Source organism: Notechis scutatus, chromosome 15, assembly GCF_049901735.1.
Source record: "Notechis scutatus isolate UNSWTSFEM ecotype Mainland chromosome 15, rNotScu1.2, whole genome shotgun sequence".
NCBI lineage: Eukaryota > Metazoa > Chordata > Lepidosauria > Squamata > Elapidae > Notechis > Notechis scutatus.
The window spans coordinates 26,782-44,924 of record NC_142023.1 but is presented as its reverse complement, the minus strand read 5'-3'; the positions used below and the strand labels follow the sequence as shown (position 1 = coordinate 44,924).

General features: G+C 47.1%; 1 protein-coding gene and 1 long non-coding RNA gene across 4 annotated transcripts in view; one reads left to right on the top strand and one right to left on the bottom strand.

Annotated features, from left to right (window-relative positions):
- LOC148129429 (vomeronasal type-2 receptor 26-like) overlaps positions 1-18,143 on the bottom strand; it is a 65,943-nt gene that overhangs the window by 30,570 nt on the left and 17,230 nt on the right. For 2 of the 3 annotated variants that reach the window (XM_087944150.1, XM_087944151.1), the window contains one exon: positions 16,571-16,783. The exons of the other annotated variant lie outside the window; for it this stretch is intronic. In XM_087944150.1, coding sequence (XP_087800276.1) covers positions 16,571-16,783 — 213 coding nt within the window. The remainder of the gene's footprint in view (positions 1-16,570; positions 16,784-18,143) is intronic. 3 annotated transcript variants of the gene reach the window in all.
- Positions 1-18,143, top strand: part of LOC148129431 (uncharacterized) — a 33,512-nt gene that overhangs the window by 13,540 nt on the left and 1,829 nt on the right. The gene's annotated exons all lie outside the window — the stretch shown is intronic.

Sequence of the window (18,143 nt, the reverse complement as noted above, 5' to 3'; positions counted from 1 at the left end):
GGATGTTGTAACCAAGTGTGAGATTGTGCAGGAGCTGGGAATTCTTGCTGACCATTTGAATAGCAAAAATTGAAGTTAGGGTATTTGTTAGAGCAGAACTCTTCCTATTGAAAAACAATATTCATGTTATTATATTCAATAGCAACAACAAATGTTTTTAAAATATATAATCCTTCACAAACCTACTAAGCCTTAGGCCAACATTGATCCAAATCGAATGATCAATTATGCAAATGAGAGAGGCAACTACAATTGTTTCAGTCACTACTTAAACAAAGGTCATTATTCAAGTGATGAACTCAGGAATGAACTGAGAAAGGAAAATCATCTGGATTTCATTCAGGGTTTTTAAAAACTCCATCTTTGGATTTTACTCTCTTCCACAAAGTAAGGCAAAAAAGGGAAGCCATGGAAATCAAAATCATTCAGGAAATTAGACAGGTCCTGAGGTACAAAAATAAGTGACATAAGAAGAAAAGAAGGAGAGTGTTAGAATTGCACATGGAGGGAGTGCAACTCCATCACCCTGCATGACTTACGAAGAAGAAGGTATAGGAGGGCTGTTGAAAGGCCACATTATAGGTGACACATATGTTTCAGTTGTGACCACACCAATGAGATGATCTCCAGGCCTGTAAAAGCTCCATGGATTGTACCCATCCTGGTGCTCCAAACTCAATGGGCATTTCCTTCTCAGCTTCCCACAGACTGATGGGGACACCAGCAGCAGCAGAAGCAGAAGCAGGAGGTCCATCATTCATGGCATTAATCAATCCACTTACTGTTTCTAACACAAACAACAGGAACAGTTGGAAAAATGCAAAGACTCTGAGTAGTGCCAGTGGCTTTCCTGATCTAAACAGAGAACCACTCAGTTTCATCTGCAAAGGAGAGAAAGGTGCAATCAAGAGCAGAGCCTGTACCTGTCCCAAAACTTGGTCCCAGAGAGCTTCACCCAAGGAATTTATCCTTTTCTGATAGAAGATCCTTTTCATGTGGCTTCAGTTTAATGCCTGCATCAAAGTCAAAAAGTGGAGATATAGCATCACAGGTCTCAAAGGCCCAGATGGTCATAATTACAGCAAGAAGCAACTTCTCCTCTTGGGATCCAACTTTTTCTGGGCTCCATCTGCAGAGGAGAGGCTGGAATAAAACATGTTAGTAAAAATTACACATACACCCCTGGGATCAATGTTCTGTTTCGACTGTGGTCCTTCCTCCCAGTCAGGGCAAGTCCAGAAAGTGATGCTGGGGAAGAGAATTCAGCACCCAGGGAATTGACTTCTGCTGTCCTTCAACATGGCCTCTTGTCTCCAGAGATTGCTGGGGAAGGTCACCCAGAGCTATGGAGTTTGGTGCCACTTCTAAGTTAATGCCATTTAACTGTAGTGTTGCCTGTCTTCTAATGACAATCGGCACCCTTGATCTCTGCCCAATGTAAAGAGTAGACCCTGTTTGGAATTCTGTTTTATGTCATAATCCCATATATCAGTGATCCCCAACCTTTTTTACGCCGCGGCCCGGTACCGGCATCAGCGGGGCGCCGCCATCTTGTTTTCATTAAATGACAGCTCTTCAAATTTCCCGCCGTCCGGACCGACCTATCCAAGGTGACTATGCAAATACATAACAATTTCTAATACCAGAGAAGACCGAAGGGGCCATTCAGGCCTTGGATTTTGGGTGCGTCCATGAGGCTGCCTGTGTCAAAAGGGATTAAAATGAGGATTTATTTGAAATTGTCCACCTGGAAATGGACTGAAATGAGTCTTGCAGGAGTGATCTGTCCCCTTTTGAGAGAAACCTCTCAAGGGGGAAAGGGGCCATGAGGGCAGGAGGGCCAGAGCCTGAAATTATGCAGGGACAATCAAGGTCTAAATCTTGGGCCAAGCCAGGAATTCTCCATATTCAGGGCTTCCTGGCTCAGGACAGGACATAATTCTGCGTTATTCCTTGTATTTTTCCATTCACTGGACTGGTTTCCAAGGTGGCGGCTGGAAAACTCCCTGGGGAGCCAAGAGGGAGGAAGAAATAAATCCCCAGCCTTTCCCTTCATCATAGGGGGGAAGAGGCTCCTCTGCAGGGCTGGGAATGAGCCCGTGAAGAAGGACTCGGCTCCAAGTTTCAGAGCTCCAGATTTGGACATTCATCTGTGGGAAGCAAATATGCTTTTCTTGCTGAAAGGAAACAAGGCTGAGATGTGGTGATGAAAGAAGGAGCAATCCTGGCTAGTTCATGCCCAGGTTTCCTGCCCTCCTGAAAGGGCTCCCTGCAGATGGAGACCCTCAGTGGGCTCAGGGTCCCTTCCCAGAGAGCCAACCCTCCCCCAGGTCTCAGGCTGGGTCTCCTCTACGCTTTTCTGGGGAGCATTGGGCCATTTGGGGGGAGTCAAGGGCCCACCCAACCCCCAAAATGGGGGAGACAAGTGGGAGGCGGTCCCAAAGCAGCAGCTGTATCAGACCGAAACAATCCCCAAAATTGGAAGTTGCAGCAGGTGAATGAAAACCAACCTGATAGCAACCTGTCCATCCATGTAGGTCCTGCAGTGAATATGGGAGACAACCTTCCTTCCTCCCTGGACCTTCCCCTCGTCCACCCAGGGTCCCCACCCAAATCACCCCGGATAAAAAGACCCTGGTTGCAACTGGAGCCATGTGGGATCTCCTGCTTGGGCAGGACACGGAGGGTGCAATGGCTCAATGGGTGGCCTTTCTTTTTGTCCATGTTCCAGGAGGTTAATACCTCCAACCCTGTACCTGTGTGAGGCTGGGGGGGTCTCCTCTCTCCTCCCCACCCCACCCCATTCCCAGCTTTCCTGGCCGGGGGCTGGAGGGTCCCCTCGCTCTTGCAAAACTTCCAGGGGCCTCAGGCAACAGAGCGAGGCTCCATGGAAGCAGCAACCCAGGAGAGTCAGCCTGTTGCCAGGATGGCGGCTGGCTTTGCCCCCTCCAATCTGATCCCCGGTGGTCCTGGGGGCCTTGGGAGGAGATCCCGGGGGTCCCACTTGGAAGGAAGCCGGGGGAAGGGGGAAAGACTGGGGTGGGGCAGCCTTTCCTCCTTGGGGCTGCGTGAGAGGCCGGGTGTCCTGGTGTCAGGTGGTGCTCCATTCAAAATCCAAGAAAGAAATACTTAGACTCCTTTAATCAGAGAAAAGATATCTTTTACTGGAAATCAAGTGGTAGCAACAAAAGAATTCTGAATCTGAGAAAATGGGTGCATAAATCACATATACAAAGTAATGGCAATGTTCCCACCCCCAATAGTTCCATTGGCTCATCCAATTAAAAGTTGTGTATATCATCATGTGGGTATCTCCAGGTGGTGATGAGACCTCTGTCCATTGACCTTGACATATTTTGATAAAGAGTTGTAGCTGCACATAGCATAGGATACAAACCTAAGCAAGAATCTACCCCCCCCCCCCACAGCTTATACAGTTCTGATTTGTAACACCTCCAGCTCATTTCCCATAACCATCACCCCTCCTCCCCCTGTTACTTATGACAGCCGAAAGATGCAAAGCAAAGGGAGAAAATCTTGAAGGCTGACATTCAGCCCTCCTACAAAAGAGACGTTAGTCCTAAAAAAGATAAAAATAGAAGGTAATAGAAAATACACATGTAACAGCATCATACTAATTTTTAGGGTTTATCAGGATATTTAGTACGAAATGCCTTGATAAGTGTAGGAGCTCTAACATCCTTCTCATTCACCCACTCAGCCTGGGAAGGAGGAAAATGTTTCCAAGCAACCAAATATTGGAGTTGACCCCTTCATTTTCGAGAATCCAAAATTTCTTAACTTCAAAATGTTGTTCACCTTCAATTAGTAATGGTACAGGGGGATCAACCTGAGTTGGTCTCAAGTCGGGGATATGTTCAGGTTTTAATAAACTAACATGGAAAACAGGGTGGATCTGTCAAAGAGTTTTTGGTAATTTCAATTGGACTGCCACAGGGTTCACAATTTGTTCAATCGAGAAGGGTCCAACATACTTAGGTCCAAGCTTTTTTGACTTTTGTGTGATCTGCAAATATCTGGTAGATAAAAAGACCTTGTCACCCACTTGATATGGTTTTTGTGGAGTTCTCTTTTTATGTGCAAATTTTTTATGAGCTTGTTGAGCATCATCTAATGCTTTACGGGTAACCAGCCAGGTAAGCTGGAGCTGTGTTATCCATTCATCTAATGACTGAATGTTAGGTTTCTCCCGTGGAAGCTCAGGTATGGGTACAAAGTCTTGTCCCGAAGCCACTTTAAATGGAGTAAACCCAGTACTACTATGTACCAAATTATTATATGCCACCTCAGCGAATGGCAATAGGTCAGCCCAATTATCTTGCTGATAATTTATATAACATCGAAGATATTGTTCCAATACTGAGTTAGTTCTTTCACAAGCCCCATTGGTTTGTGGGTGGTGGGCAGAGCTTAAGCCCTGGGCAGAACCCAATAACTTCAGGAACTCCTTCCAAAAGTTTGAGGTAAACTGGACACCCCTGTCTGAGATTATTCGTTCAGGAACCCCATGTAACCTGTAGATATGTAAAATAAACAGTTTAGCCAATGTTTTCGCAGATGGGATTTTTGGACAAGGTATGAAATGTACCTGTTTGGAAAACAAATCAGTTACTACCCAAATAACTGTATTCCCCCCACTTTCAGGTAATTCCACTATAAAATCCATAGAAATTTCCTTCCATGGAGCCGTTGGTCTAGCCACATTTTGTAGTAAGCCTGCTGGTTTACCAGGAGGCCATTTGACTGAGGCACAGATAGAACAGCTAGCCACATAAGTCTCAATGTCCTTTTTCAAGGTAGGCCACCAAAATTGCCTTTTAACCAAGTGTAAGGTTTTCATGAGTCCAAAATGTCCAGCAGCTTTAGAGTCATGAGCTTGCTGTAATATTTGGTTTCTCAGATTTGCTGGTACATATAATTTGGCCCCCACCCATGCCAATCCATCTCTAACCGTACAGTTATTTGAGTGAGCAAGGAACCAATCATCAAGTTTTAGAGCATCTCTTAATTGTGCAGTCAAATCATTTGATAAATCAACCTCCTTCTTCTTCTGGGCTCTGGTAACCACTGGAGCTGCCAACTGTTTGGTTGGGACAATAGGACATAATACTTCTTGCCAAGCACTATTATATTGAGGTGATCTAGATAAAGCATCCACCATGAAGTTCTTCCCCCCTGGAATGTACTTCAATGAAAAATTAAAGTGCTTAAAGTACTGTGCCCAGTGAACTTGCTTGGGAGACAGCTTCCGAGGTGTTTTCAAAGCCTCCAAATTTTTATGATCCGTCCACACCTCAAATGGGTGTTTTGCTCCTTCCAAGAAATGCCTCCAGGTTAACAGAGCCCAGCGAACTGCAAAAGCTTCTTTTTCCCAGATGGCCCATCTTCTTTCGGTTTCCGTTAGTTTACAGGAAGTATATGCACACGGTTGCAGAGTCCCCATCTCATTTGCTTGTAGTAACACTGCCCCGACTGCTACGTCACTTGCATCGGCTTGGATTACAAAAGGAGCGTCCATGTCTGGGTGCTTGAGTTCAGCAGCAAACAGTCGTTTCAGCTTCTCAAAAGCGGCTTGACACTCCAGTGGTTTACTAGGCTTCGGTTTCACCTCCCCTTTGGTTTTTAAAAGATTTGTGATAGGCATTGCAATCTTCGCAAAAGCAGGGATAAATTAATGATAAAAATTAGCAAATCCCAAGAAACTTTGGAGTTTTTTCCTGGTGCGGGGAGGGGCCCATTCCAAAATGGCACAAACCTTCCCCAGATCCATTTCTATGCCATCATGTGAGATGCGATAGCCTAAATAGTCATTTTTTTCCTGGTGGAATTCACACTTGGACAACTTTGCATACAGCTCCGCAGCTCGAAGTTTTTCCAAAACTGACTGCACTAGTTTCACATGTTCATCACAAGTCTCCGTGTAGATAAGAATATCATCAAGAAAAACCAACACCCCTTTATTTAGATGTTCATGCAACACCTGATTGATCATTTGCATGAATACTGCAGGGGCCCCCTGTAGGCCAAATGGAAGAACGTTGTATTGGAAGCAACCCATGGGGCAGTTAAAAGCAGTTTTCCATTCATCCCCTTCCTTAATTCGAACTCGGTAGTATGCTTCTCTCAAGTCGAGTTTTGTAAAAAAAATTCCCTTTGGCCAAGTGGGCCAACATATCCTTCATCAAGGGGAGGGAGTACACGTTCTCCACTAAAATAGCGTTCAGGTTTCTGTAGTCAACACATAAATGAAGGGAGCCATCTTTCTTTTCACGGAACAATACTGGGGCTGCTACCGGGGTCTAGCAGGTTGGATGAAACCACGTTCCAAATTCTTATCGATAAATGACCGCAGCTCTTCTAGCTCCCGTGGTGCCATCAAGTACAGTTTCGGTTTTGGGAGTTTCACCCCGAGTAAAATTTCAATACTGAAATCTGTTGAACGATGAGGGGGAAGCTCATCCGAGGCCTTTTCACTGAATACTTCCTTTAAGTCCCAATATTCCTCTAGAATTTTCTCCTCCCCCTTCAGGCTCTCGGTGCCAGTGGAGGCCAACTCAGTGGGATTCTTGAGTTTCGGTTGAGATTGCCCCTCCCCTTCTGGGCATTGGTCGGTACGTATGCGCAATGACCCTCTCCTCCAATCGACGTGAGGGTTCCATTTCCAGAGCCAGGGCAAACCCAGTATTAGGGGGCGCTCCATCCCAGGAGCCACAATGAAACACAAAGTCTCTCTATGCTTCCCCATCGTCATTTCTATTGGTTCCGTTATGAAATGTGCAGGGCCGCCCCCAGCTACCGATCCATCCAGTGGGCAAAAGGCTATGGGCATTTTTAAAGTCTTTAGCCTTAAGCCCATTTTCTCCACTACCTCAGAGCTGATTATGCACCTTGTGCACCCAGAGTCTAACAAGGCCAGCATTTCCCCTTTGGCTCCTGATGTGGGTACCCTTAATCTCACTGGAATGGTCATAGGGCCCTTGTTTGGACTTACCAGTGAGTCATCTTCCGATTCGGATTCACTCTCTTCAGAAGAGGTTGGAGTTCCCAGCTCCTCTCCTTTCAGAGGAGTGATTTCTACAACCTCCTCTGCTTTAAGCGCCATTTCCCGAGGCTTTGCTGGGGTTTTCTTCCTCCTCCTGGCGCTCCCTTTGGCTCTAGCTTGGCACAGCAGTCTGCACCCTGGTGGCCTTCCTTCCCACATCGAAAGCATCCAGTGGTCTTGGGTTTTGCCGCCATTCCTCCCTTTTGAGGTTTTAAGGCTTCTCGAGGGCTGGTGGGGGAGGACTTGCTCCAACCAAGGCCCCCCCCGGCGTCTGTTTCGGGTCAGATCAATTTCCACCTCTGCTGCCAGCATGTACCACAGCTGCAGCTCACTGGAGTCTCTTCTGGCAATACAGCTTTGATATACCTCTTCATTCAACCCATCTTTAAAAGCTTCTATCAGGGCTCCCTGGGACCAGCCTCGAATATGACACGCCAGCTCTCTAAATTCCTGGGTGTAGTTGGACACTGATCTCTTCCCCTGATTTATGGTCTTCATCCTAATCCTGGCCTTGCATTCAGCAAGTGGGTCTTCAAACCTGGCCCACAGCGCAGTCATGAACAGATCATAATTCATCAGCTGAGGGGCATTATCCTTATGCAAAGTCACCATCCACTTTGCAGCTGTTCCCTCCAGAGCCCTGGTAACACATCTAACTTTGGCTGCTTCTGAGGAAAAATCCCCTCCATATTCCTCCATATGGCTCCAGACTTGTGCCAGGAAGAATCCTAACTCCTTGGGATCCCCCCATATTTTACTTCCAACGGAGGCACCTTTAGAGTTCTATGTCTTCTGGCAATTACTCCCCCTGCTGGGGGGCCCTGGGCTAGTGCTGCCTGTTGCGCTAGCCCAGGTTGATTTATGGGGGTGGCTGCTCTGATTCTTCTGGCTGGGGCTGCCTCCCCCTCCTCTCCCTCATACCTTTGATCAGTTTGAGGTTCTCGGATAGCTTCATTTAGAAGATGCAAGGCTTGAGTTAGTAGAAAATTCTTCCTTTCCTTCTCTTGCCATGGCTCCTCTCTTCCACGCCGACGGGTAGTGGTCACTCCTGGAGGAGGCTTTTCCTCAGGATCCTTCCAACCGACTCCCAGGGACCATTTGGGTTTTACAGCTGGTTTTTCCCCAAGATTTAGTTCTGCTAACAAGTCAGCTTCCCCTGCTTCCTCTAGCAGCAGAGAATCTTGTCCTCCAGTTGCTCCCAGGTCTTCTTGGTCGCTGGCTGGATTTGACATTGTGTTCAGACCCCCTCGGAAGAAAATTTATTAATTCTCCGGGTGGGCTGGTAATGGTCAGATTCAGAATAATGTCAGCTGGTGCTCCATTCAAAATCCAAGAAAGAAATACTTAGACTCCTTTAATCAGAGAAAAGATATCTTTTACTGGAAATCAAGTGGTAGCAACAAAAGAATTCTGAATCGGAGAAAATGGGCGCGTAAGTCACATATACAAAGTAATGGCAACGTTCACACCCCCAATAGTTCAATTGGTTCATCCAATTAAAAGATGTGTATATCATCATGTGGGTATATCCAGGTGGTGATGAGGCTTCTGTCCATTGACCTTGACATATTTTGATAGAGTTGCAGCTGCACATAGCATAGGATAGAAACCTAAGCAAGAATCTACCCCCCCTAGATTATATAGTTCTGGTTTGTAACACCTCCAGCTCACCTCCCATAACCATTTCCCCCCTCCTCCCCACATTACTTATGACAGCCGAAAGATGCAAAGCAAAGGGAGAAAATCTTGAAGGCTGACACCTGGCAAGGCTCTCTCCCCAGAGGAGGAGGACCGAGAATACCGGCCTTTTCTCTGCGTTTTTATAGGGGGGGATGCAAGGATGAAGTCACGGCCTCTCCTGTCCCTCCAGCCGCCCCCTGTGGAGCAGGCCAGAAGCCCTCCATCCCCCATGGACCAGGGGAAGAGGCTGCTTTCAGAAGTGGGTGGGGGGCTCCGTCCCAGGATGTTTTCTCCACTCCTTTGCATGGAATGGTCCGGGGTCTCCTGCTTGGGCAGGGGGTTGGACTAGATGACCCCAAGGTACCTCCGGGCTCCATTCTGATGGGATCTTAAGGGCAGGAGCCTCGCTGTCAAAAACGGCTCTGAGGATAACAGGGAGTCCTCCACTTACAACCATTTGTTTAGGGACTGAAGTTACAACAGCACTAAGGAAAGTGATTTAGGAACAGTTTTCACACTAACGATCGTTGCGCACCCCATGGTCACGTCACCAAAACTCAGGCATGTATTTATGATGCGTGCAGTATCTTGGGGTCATTGGGGTCACTGGAAGACTTGCTTAACGACTGCATGATTTAACTAAACACCACACTCATTTGCTTCACAACCGAGGCAAAAAAGTTGGTAAAATGAGACAGAACTTACTTAGCAACAAAAATTGTGGTCATAAGTGGAGGATTGCCTTTATTGCCTTATAGTTCCTTGAAATTTATCTCCAGAGACGTTCAGGATTTCTTAGTCAGAATATTCACCTTTCTTTTCCCCACTTCTGCTCACTTCCAGGGAGACTGGAGCAAAGTCCTTGGTAGGACTTATTTCTGGGGCTTCCGGGGCTGGAACCACCCCAAGAGGACTGAGGTGAACCCCCAGGTGAAGCCTTCAAGGGTTGCACTGCTGGGCTTCCCACCTTGGAGAGAAAGTGAGAGAGAGAGACCCTCTTTCCTCTGGTGGAGTTTGAGATGCCCCCAAACTCCTGCTTGCAACTATTCACACGGTGCAGCCACAATGAGCCCAATTTCGTCAGGATGCAACCTGACTCTCCCGTGGGGCTTCTCCTCCTTCTGCATCTTCTGGACTCCGGTCTCAACTAGCTCAAGCATTGGGGAAAAGAACCGGCTTTAATCAGGGGATGGAGAGAGGATGGTGGATCTCACGGAGAAGCTTCTTTCACAGGGCAGGAGCAGCTAACTAGGTCTTATTGGAAGAGAACATCTAAGCAAGAGGACCTGGAGACCTCTGCCTTCTCTGGCTTGGTGGGATGGCCAATGGCTCTCATGGAGATTGTCAAACAATATAGTTGGAGCTTGGCTCCCACACAAGCCATCTTACCACTTTTCCTATTCATTCTCTCATAGATACACTTTTAGCTGCTGTCAGTACGACTAAGGTATCAAATTCATTGGCAGTGGCTGAACAACAAATTCCTCTGAATGATTTTCAGAGTTCCCTTTAGCAAGATTTATTGAGATGGAGAGAGTTACAAGGATAACAATCGTTCAAACATTTCCCATTGAAAAATGTAGGCATGATTTTTTTGATTCCTGCACACTATCTAAGTTGAAATAATTAGTGTCTACTTTGAAATAAAACGAAATTTTACAATTCTTTAAATGTCACAGTGTTATGTCTTATGTTTTTACATTTGTTCTGGCTGTAAGCTGCTCCTTTGTGTTCAGGTCTGGCCTCAGAAGGATAATGTAGCACTTGGGGATGAAGATGCAGCCCAACAGACCAGCACCGGAGGCCAGGATGGAGAAGACCTGCACAGCCACCATGTGTTTCCCTTTGGTGCTCAGGTACGTGGGCACAAAAGTCACCCAGACACTGCAGAAGACCAGCATGCTGAAGGTGATCAGCTTGGCTTCGTTGAAGGCCCCGGGCAGATTCCTGGCCAGGAAAGCCACCGTGAAGCAGATGGCAGCGAGGAAGCCCATGTAGCTGAGGGTGACGTAGAACATGACAACAGCCCCTTCGTTGCATTGCAGGATGATCTCTCCAGGCTGGGAGTGGAGGTCAGAGTCAGGGAAGGGTGGAGAAACTCCCAGCCAGATGGAGCAGTTGAGCACTTGGACAGAAGAAGAAGAAAGGATGATGGAGTTGGCCAAGCTCTTTCCCAACCATCTCTTTGCTCGGTTTCCTGGTTTTGTGGCCAGGAAGGCCAGCACCACCGTGATGGTTTTGGCCAAGAGAGAAGAAACAGCAACTGAGAAGATGATGCTGAAGACTGTTTGTCGGAGAAGGCAGGTCGCTTTCCTTGGTTGACCAATGAAGAGAGAAGAAGACAAGAAGCAAAGCAGGAGGGAGACCAGGAGGATGTAGGAGAGGTCCCGGTTGTTGGCTTTGACAAGGGAGTTTCTCGGTATTTAATGAAGATAATTAAAACAAGGCTTGTGGTTAGGAAGAAGAGTAGGGCAAAAGAAACCAGGATGGTGCCCAGAACTTCTTCATAAGACAGGAAGGTTATAACTTTGGGGATACATTGGACTCTTTCTTTATTGGGGTATTTATCATCTGGACATTTGGTGCATTTTTCTGTATCTGAGAAAAAAAAAAAAAAAAAAAAAACCCCGTATTTCTTTGTCCTTTGCATTTCAAGATACATTGTAAGTTCTTTGGGAACAAGGGATTATCAGGAGCATTTTCCAGGATGGATTTCTTCATATCTCCAGTGATAGAAAATAAGTGTATCACTTTTTAAAAAATATAGCTACGGTATATTTTTGATAGGTTATGAAATTGAGGGAAGGTTTGGACTTGAAATATTTCCTTGGTAATGTTCAGAATATTGATAGGAACCTCCATTAGTAAGGGTAAATAATGAATCAATTAATCTTTCTAGAGAAACTTACGTGCAAGATGGCAATTCTTGTCATACTTGCCTCAGAGGAGGCTGATGGATCAAGGGATTGCTCCAAACAATTTGGAATGGCCTTTGGAGCAGTGGTGATACGGGTGCAGCCAGAAACAGGCATAACTGTCCATGCCACCACATTGTGCATCTCGTATATCAGAAATACCTTTTCAGTGTTCCTCAATGGGAACGCATGTAGACTGCACTGCAATCCTCCTTTCAGGAGGTGGACCTAAAACAATTCCTCGTGTTTCAAGGAACTCAGGTGTTCCTAGAGAAGTAAATGTGGAAGGAAGGATACATCCAAGCTAAAAAGAAGAAATATTTTCTCTGGCAGTAATAAAGCTTGTCCAATCTGCCACAGCCACCTGTCTCTATCCAGCCCTTCCTTCACAGTCTTTTTGCTCTTCTGTTTAGATAAGAAATGGGGCATTTTGGAAATAAACCAGAAATCAGTTCAGCTTCAAAGTTTTTTAATTCATACTTTCATGACAATGCTCTGGATGGATCCAGTTCCACCAGGCCTTCCTTTCCTCTGGTGTCACCCACCTTTCTGAGTGGAGAAGGTCCCCTCCGGACAAGGAATGCAGTCGTAGCAGCAAACTGGCTCTCCTTCTCGAGCCCTCTTGACAAATCCAGGATGACAACTTTCCACACATTCAGATTGAGGAAAGGACTGAGCAGAAAAGAAATAAGATTGCAAAGGAAATATGTGGGAAATGGAGGTAAAAATGGATATTAGACAAGTTACTAGCCTCTGGTCTTCACTTAAGTAAGTAAAATCTCTCACTATTTCCAAATGGTTGGAGATATAACTTCTGGAAGATTCTTCCGTTAGTTCCTCTCTTTTGCTTTTGGCATCTCACATTGCCAAAAAAAAAAGGACTTTATTAAATAGAAAAGTCTGGAGAGATGGAACCAGGGGTGAGATTCTACTGGTTCTGTCCAGTTCTATCGAACCAGTTGTTATGATTCTGCGCAGTTCAGAGAACCAACAAATTGCACCACTGACTGGCCCCTCCCCTCTCTGCCCGCCCCTCCCCTCTGCTCCCAGTCAGTCCTTATCGTGCATGCGCGGCATCGCCTGCAGCCTGCTTTTGCCCACTCGCCAGTCCAGCCATTGCTGCATGCCTTCCACTGTGGCCCTGCCTGATCTCCCTGGGTGAGTGAGGCTCTGCAAGCTCTGGGGCCCAGTCACCTACCTGCCACTGCCGGTCACCTTTACCCCCCCCCCACCCCACTTGCCTTTTGCTGCCACCACCCGCCGCCCTCACCCCCAGCAGTTAAGGCCCAGTATCTGTGGTGAATCCAGGCGGGGGGCGAGATGCAGACTGGTGGGGACCAGAGCTACATTTTGCTGTACTGGAAGACATGTGGAGAGGCTCGTGTCCTCCTACTGCTGGGAGAGCAAGAGAGTCTTTCCCGGCACAGCTCCGGGTGGCAGAGATAAACTGGATTCAAGCAGGCTGCTTCTCTGCTGCCCAGAGCCACCCATTTCCCTATTGGAGGGGAAGTTTCAAACTTTTTGCTGTGGCGGGAAAGACTCTCTTGCTTTCCCAGCAGCAGGAGAACATGAGCCTCTCCACATGTCCTCCGGTACAGTGAAATTTAGCTGGGATTCACCGCAGGTGCTGGGCCTTACCTGCTGGGGGTTAGAGGTCCAGGTGGCAGCAGCAAAAGGCAAGTGGGGTGGGGGGTAAAGGTGACCGGCAGCCCAGTTGCACTCGTGTCAGCAACAGGTGTCGTCATTTCGAAGTTGAAGGAGAATTTGGGGAAGGAAGTGGAGAGTCCTGCAGTGGCCAGCATAGGAGCACCGTTGAGAAGCGGGGAAATGGCCTTTGGTGATCCAACCTGGTGTTCAGGCTGGAGGCGAGCCACAGGAAGTCAGAGCACTGAGGGAAAGGGGGATTGCCAGGGGGAGCTGCCCTCTCCGCGCCGAATTGGGACCATTTGGGGTAGTCCTAGGGATTGGTTGAGACGAGCCGCAGCTCCTTGCCTTCTTAGCTCAGGGAATGTCCATTTTCTGCAGGAGGAGGACTGTGGAGGGGGGAGGTCTACCTGAGTGACTCCTCCGGTGTCTTCACCAGATTATTTGGACACTTACAAGTGAGCACAGCTAAAGGCACTGCTGTCACATGTCAGCCCAGACCTCACCCTGCGGCTCCGTAAAGCCAACACCAAAGAAGTGGGAGATCAGGTGAACCTGTGGTGCAATGCTCACTCGGATCTCGGCTGCTCCAGGCCGTCCGACCTCAAAGCCCCTTGGGAGCTGCCGTTCCCAGGCTTTTACTCACTTGTACCTGGTCGCCACCTCTTCATCTTTCTGAAGCGGCTGGCCCTGCCCTCACCCTCCCTCCCTTGCCTGGCCTAGAAGGTAAAGGTGACGGTGTGGGATAGCGAAGTGACCGGGTCTCTATCTTCTCCTCTCTCTCCCCCACTCTGTGTGTCTCTCTGTGAGTGTGCATGTGTGTATGTGTGTCTCCCTGAAAGCCGCAGCTGGCCAAGCCAGCAAGCTCTCCTTGGTGTTCTTCGCTACTTCTTCATTTCTTCTTTTTGAAATCCAGATTGGCTGAACAACAATCACCAGACTGGTGAAGCATCCTTGGGTCCCTCTCTCCTCCTCCTCCTCCTCCTCCTCCTCCTCCTCCTCCTCCTCCCCTCCTCCTCCTCCTCCTCCTCCTCCTCCTCCTCCTCCTCCTCTCACACGGGGTTGTGGGGGCCGGGAGGGTGGCATGCAGGGAGATGCTCCTCAAGCAAATGCCAAAGCACAGCAAAACCAGGTACGGGGTGGGTGGCTGCTCACTTGAGGAGCGAGTGTCTCCCCACACAAGTGCACCCTTCTGTCCCCCACCGTCCACCTAGGGAGGAGGGAGGAGGAGGAGGAGGGTGCCCAAAGGATGCTTCCACCGCGGTCTGGCAATCGTTATTCAGCCAGTCTGGATTCAAAAAGAAGAAATGAAAGAAGTAGCGAAGGGCGCCAAGGAGAGCTTGCTGCCTTGGCCCAGCTGCGGCTCTGAGGACACACAACACACACACACACACACAGAGTGGGGGGAGAGAGGGGAAGATAGGGACCCGGCCGCTTCGCTATCCCCCACCGTCACCCTTACCTTCTCGCACTGCTCCATTTTGTGAACCACCTATGGTTTAGTATCTCCTTCAAACTGGTGAGAATCCCACAAGGGCTGGGGAATGTGTCACTAAGAGCTTCAGGTTTGTTTGCTCCTTGTGCCCAAACTAGCAAAGAAAAAGGGAATTCTGTTGACCAGGGCCTGAATTCAGATGAATTTGAAATCATGATTGGGTGGAGGTCCTTTTGGTCCCATTGGGAGAGAAGCTTCATCCTGCTTGGGGAAAAGTGTCCCCTGAAAGGGCCGGTTCATACTTGGGGAGGTTCTTAAAGAGACCAGACCTGGTCAGACTTACCCATGCCTCTCTTACACACACACACACACACACACACACACACACACACACAAACACAGAGGGGGGGGGAGTAGAAAGATTAAAAGAGATATATATATATATACAGAGAGGGGGAAAGAGAGAAAAAGAGAGGGAAAGAGTGAAATAGAGGGAATGAGAGAAGAGGAAGAGAGAGACAAGAAAGGAAAGAGAAAGTAAAGAGGCAAAGGAAGCAAAAGGGAGAAAAGGGATAGAGAAAGAAAGGGGAAGATGGAAAGAAGGTACAAAGAAAGAAAAAGAAAGGAAGAGATGGAGGGAGGAGAAAATGAATGAGATATATGGATGGATAGATAAATACACGGAAGGAGGGAGGGAGAGAGAGAGAAAAAAAGGAGAGGAAGGAAGGACACAAACCCTGGCTTCAGAAGACTATTTGCAGCAGCACAGCAATCTAGGGCTGGCCTGCAAGGGATCTTGGAGGTCATCTAGTCCAACCCCCTGCTCCAGCAGAAATCTTTACAGAATCAAAGAATAGGAGGGATAAAAGTCTGTTTGTTTGTGTGTGTGTGTGTGTCTGTGGTTGTCAAAACTCCAAAAACAGGTCAAGGAGCTCTGGGGAGATCAGTCATAAATTAGAACACTTGCTAAGCAACCGGACATTAAGCGAGGACCACTTGTATTTGGTTTGCCAGTCACATGGCCACCTGGCCATGCCCATCTGATCACGTGATGACCAAGCCACACCCAAAAATTAAGCCACACCCACAGAACCGGTTGTTACAATATTTGAATACCACCCCTGGATGGAACTGAGAAAAGATTTCAGCATTAAGTGATAACCAGCTGGTTCCTTCTCATGACCCCATTAACACGCATTTCTCCCCTCTTCTCACACCCATAATTTTAAGGTGTGATATCAGAACAATCTTGATAATTTCAGGTGAACTGAAAGCCTTGGAGCTGCTTCCTAGGAGCAGAAGGCCCATTGCTCCATCCCAGGGAGGGTGAAAGGGAGGCATGGAGAGCTCTGGCCAGGTCTGGCCTCCTTAAGAGCCTCCCAGATTATGGAGCTGCCCCTTCAGGGGACACTTTTCCCCAAGCAGGATGAGAGGAAGCTTCTTTCCCCCAATGGGGCCAAAAGGACCTCCGTCCACTCACGATTCAATCCCATCCGATACGGTCCAAGCCTGGATTCAGGCCCCGGTCAGCAGAATTGCCGCCTTCGTTGCTCTTCTGGGCACAAGGAGCAAACAACCAGAAGCTACTAGCGACACATTCCCCAGCCCTTGTGGGATTCTCACCCGTTTGATGGAGACCCTTAATTGTACGTGGTCCACAAAATGGAACAATACCGATGCCTCCCAAGCAGCCTAAGGGAAAAAATCCGGTTTCTACTGCCCAGATTCAATTCTCGGTGAAGGTCAACCACCTTTGGGGAATAGCATCAGCCCTCTTGAAATGGGACCTCAGGCTTTGGAAAAATGGAGAGAAGACACCAAACTTTCTCCTACCTTGTTGAGCAACTTTAGCCGTGAAAGAACATTTTTTCTGATAGAAAGTCTCTGTCTTTCAAAATACGCCACAGTCTCTCTCCTGGGATCATCCCTGGGAAGAACCAAGAAGCCCGAAATGGCCAGATCTGCTGCTACCTCTCCATTTGGGTCCATGTACAATTCAATGTGTGAAATATTGACAAACTCATTCTTCTCCAGGAAAGGATGGAACTAGAATGGGAACATGCAGCAATTTTAAAAGCAGAAAACTTTGTTTCTTATCCCAGACGCTTTTTCACATTTGAATCTTTCTTCTGTAGTTGTCTAATTTACAGACATGCTTCATTAGGAAAATGGGTGTTACCACTATCTTACAAGTGAAGGAAAAAGTTCACAAAAATTTGTCGATCATATTTTGACAATATAGATTTTGACAAAATATAGTTGAACAACAGAAAAAAGGAGATTTATGAACTCCCTGAAAGCAACAGGTTGGTTATCAGAAACACGGATTTGTCAAGAAGAAAATTGTCAGGGTGATCCTCTCCCAGGAAGCCCAGACAGGAAACCTGAGCTAGGCCCACTTCGCTGTAATGCTGCACTGACAGGATTTGGGGAGCCAGAAAGTACAAATCTCCCACCGACCCCTTTTTTATGCAGCTGTAGGTGTCCTCCTCTTATCTGCTTCTTCCCCAGGCAGAATCTCTCCTCCACCCCCAAAAGTCATTCCCTCCTATCACTGCCCTTTCTAAATGGGTTGTGGGAAAGGGGGGATATAACTTATGTGCTCTATGCAAGTCATCCTCACATATTATTTCATTTCCTAAATACATTATGGAAATACTGCTGATATAACTCGATCTCAGGAAAGAGTAACAAACAATTTTGTGATGTGATCAGAAACCCAGTTAAGTGAGGGGTGGATGGTATGATAATTAAGTGGATAAAAACTGATTTAAAAATGGTACTCAAATAATCTTTAGTTTTTTTAATCTTTGTCATGAAAGTGGGAAGATACAACATTTTGTCGTTAAGTCATCAATTTTTCTATGTTGTCATTAATATAATAGGGTTGATAAATTGCTATTATACAAGATTTATAACAATTCTCAGGCAAATATACTTTTATGTTATTTAAACATTACCAACTTTCCAGAAAAATATTTATGATTTCCTCCTAGAAACAACTGTATGACTAAAAAGCAATAGAAAACTATCTGGGTTTTAGGATTTGATAAATTATAGTATCTCATATAAGAACATTAATGATGCACTGGATGAAGGATTGTGCCAAGCTTGATAAGTATGTAAGGGACCCAGTTTGCTCTACTGGTTAAGCCCCAAGTAGAAAGCAAGAGGATGTGAGTTCAAGTCCCGCCTTGGTCATGAAGCAGGCTGGGGGATTTGGGGCCAGTCTCTCAGCCCAACTCAACTCACAGGGTTGTTGTTGTGGGGAAAATGAACACACAACTACTCATTGGTACTCAGCCCCCGTGGCTTCTGCAGGGAAGGGCTTTTAAGGATGGGGGATGAGTTAGTGCACTTAGTGAACTCAAACAAGGTCTCAAAGATCTGGAAATCCAACAAGATG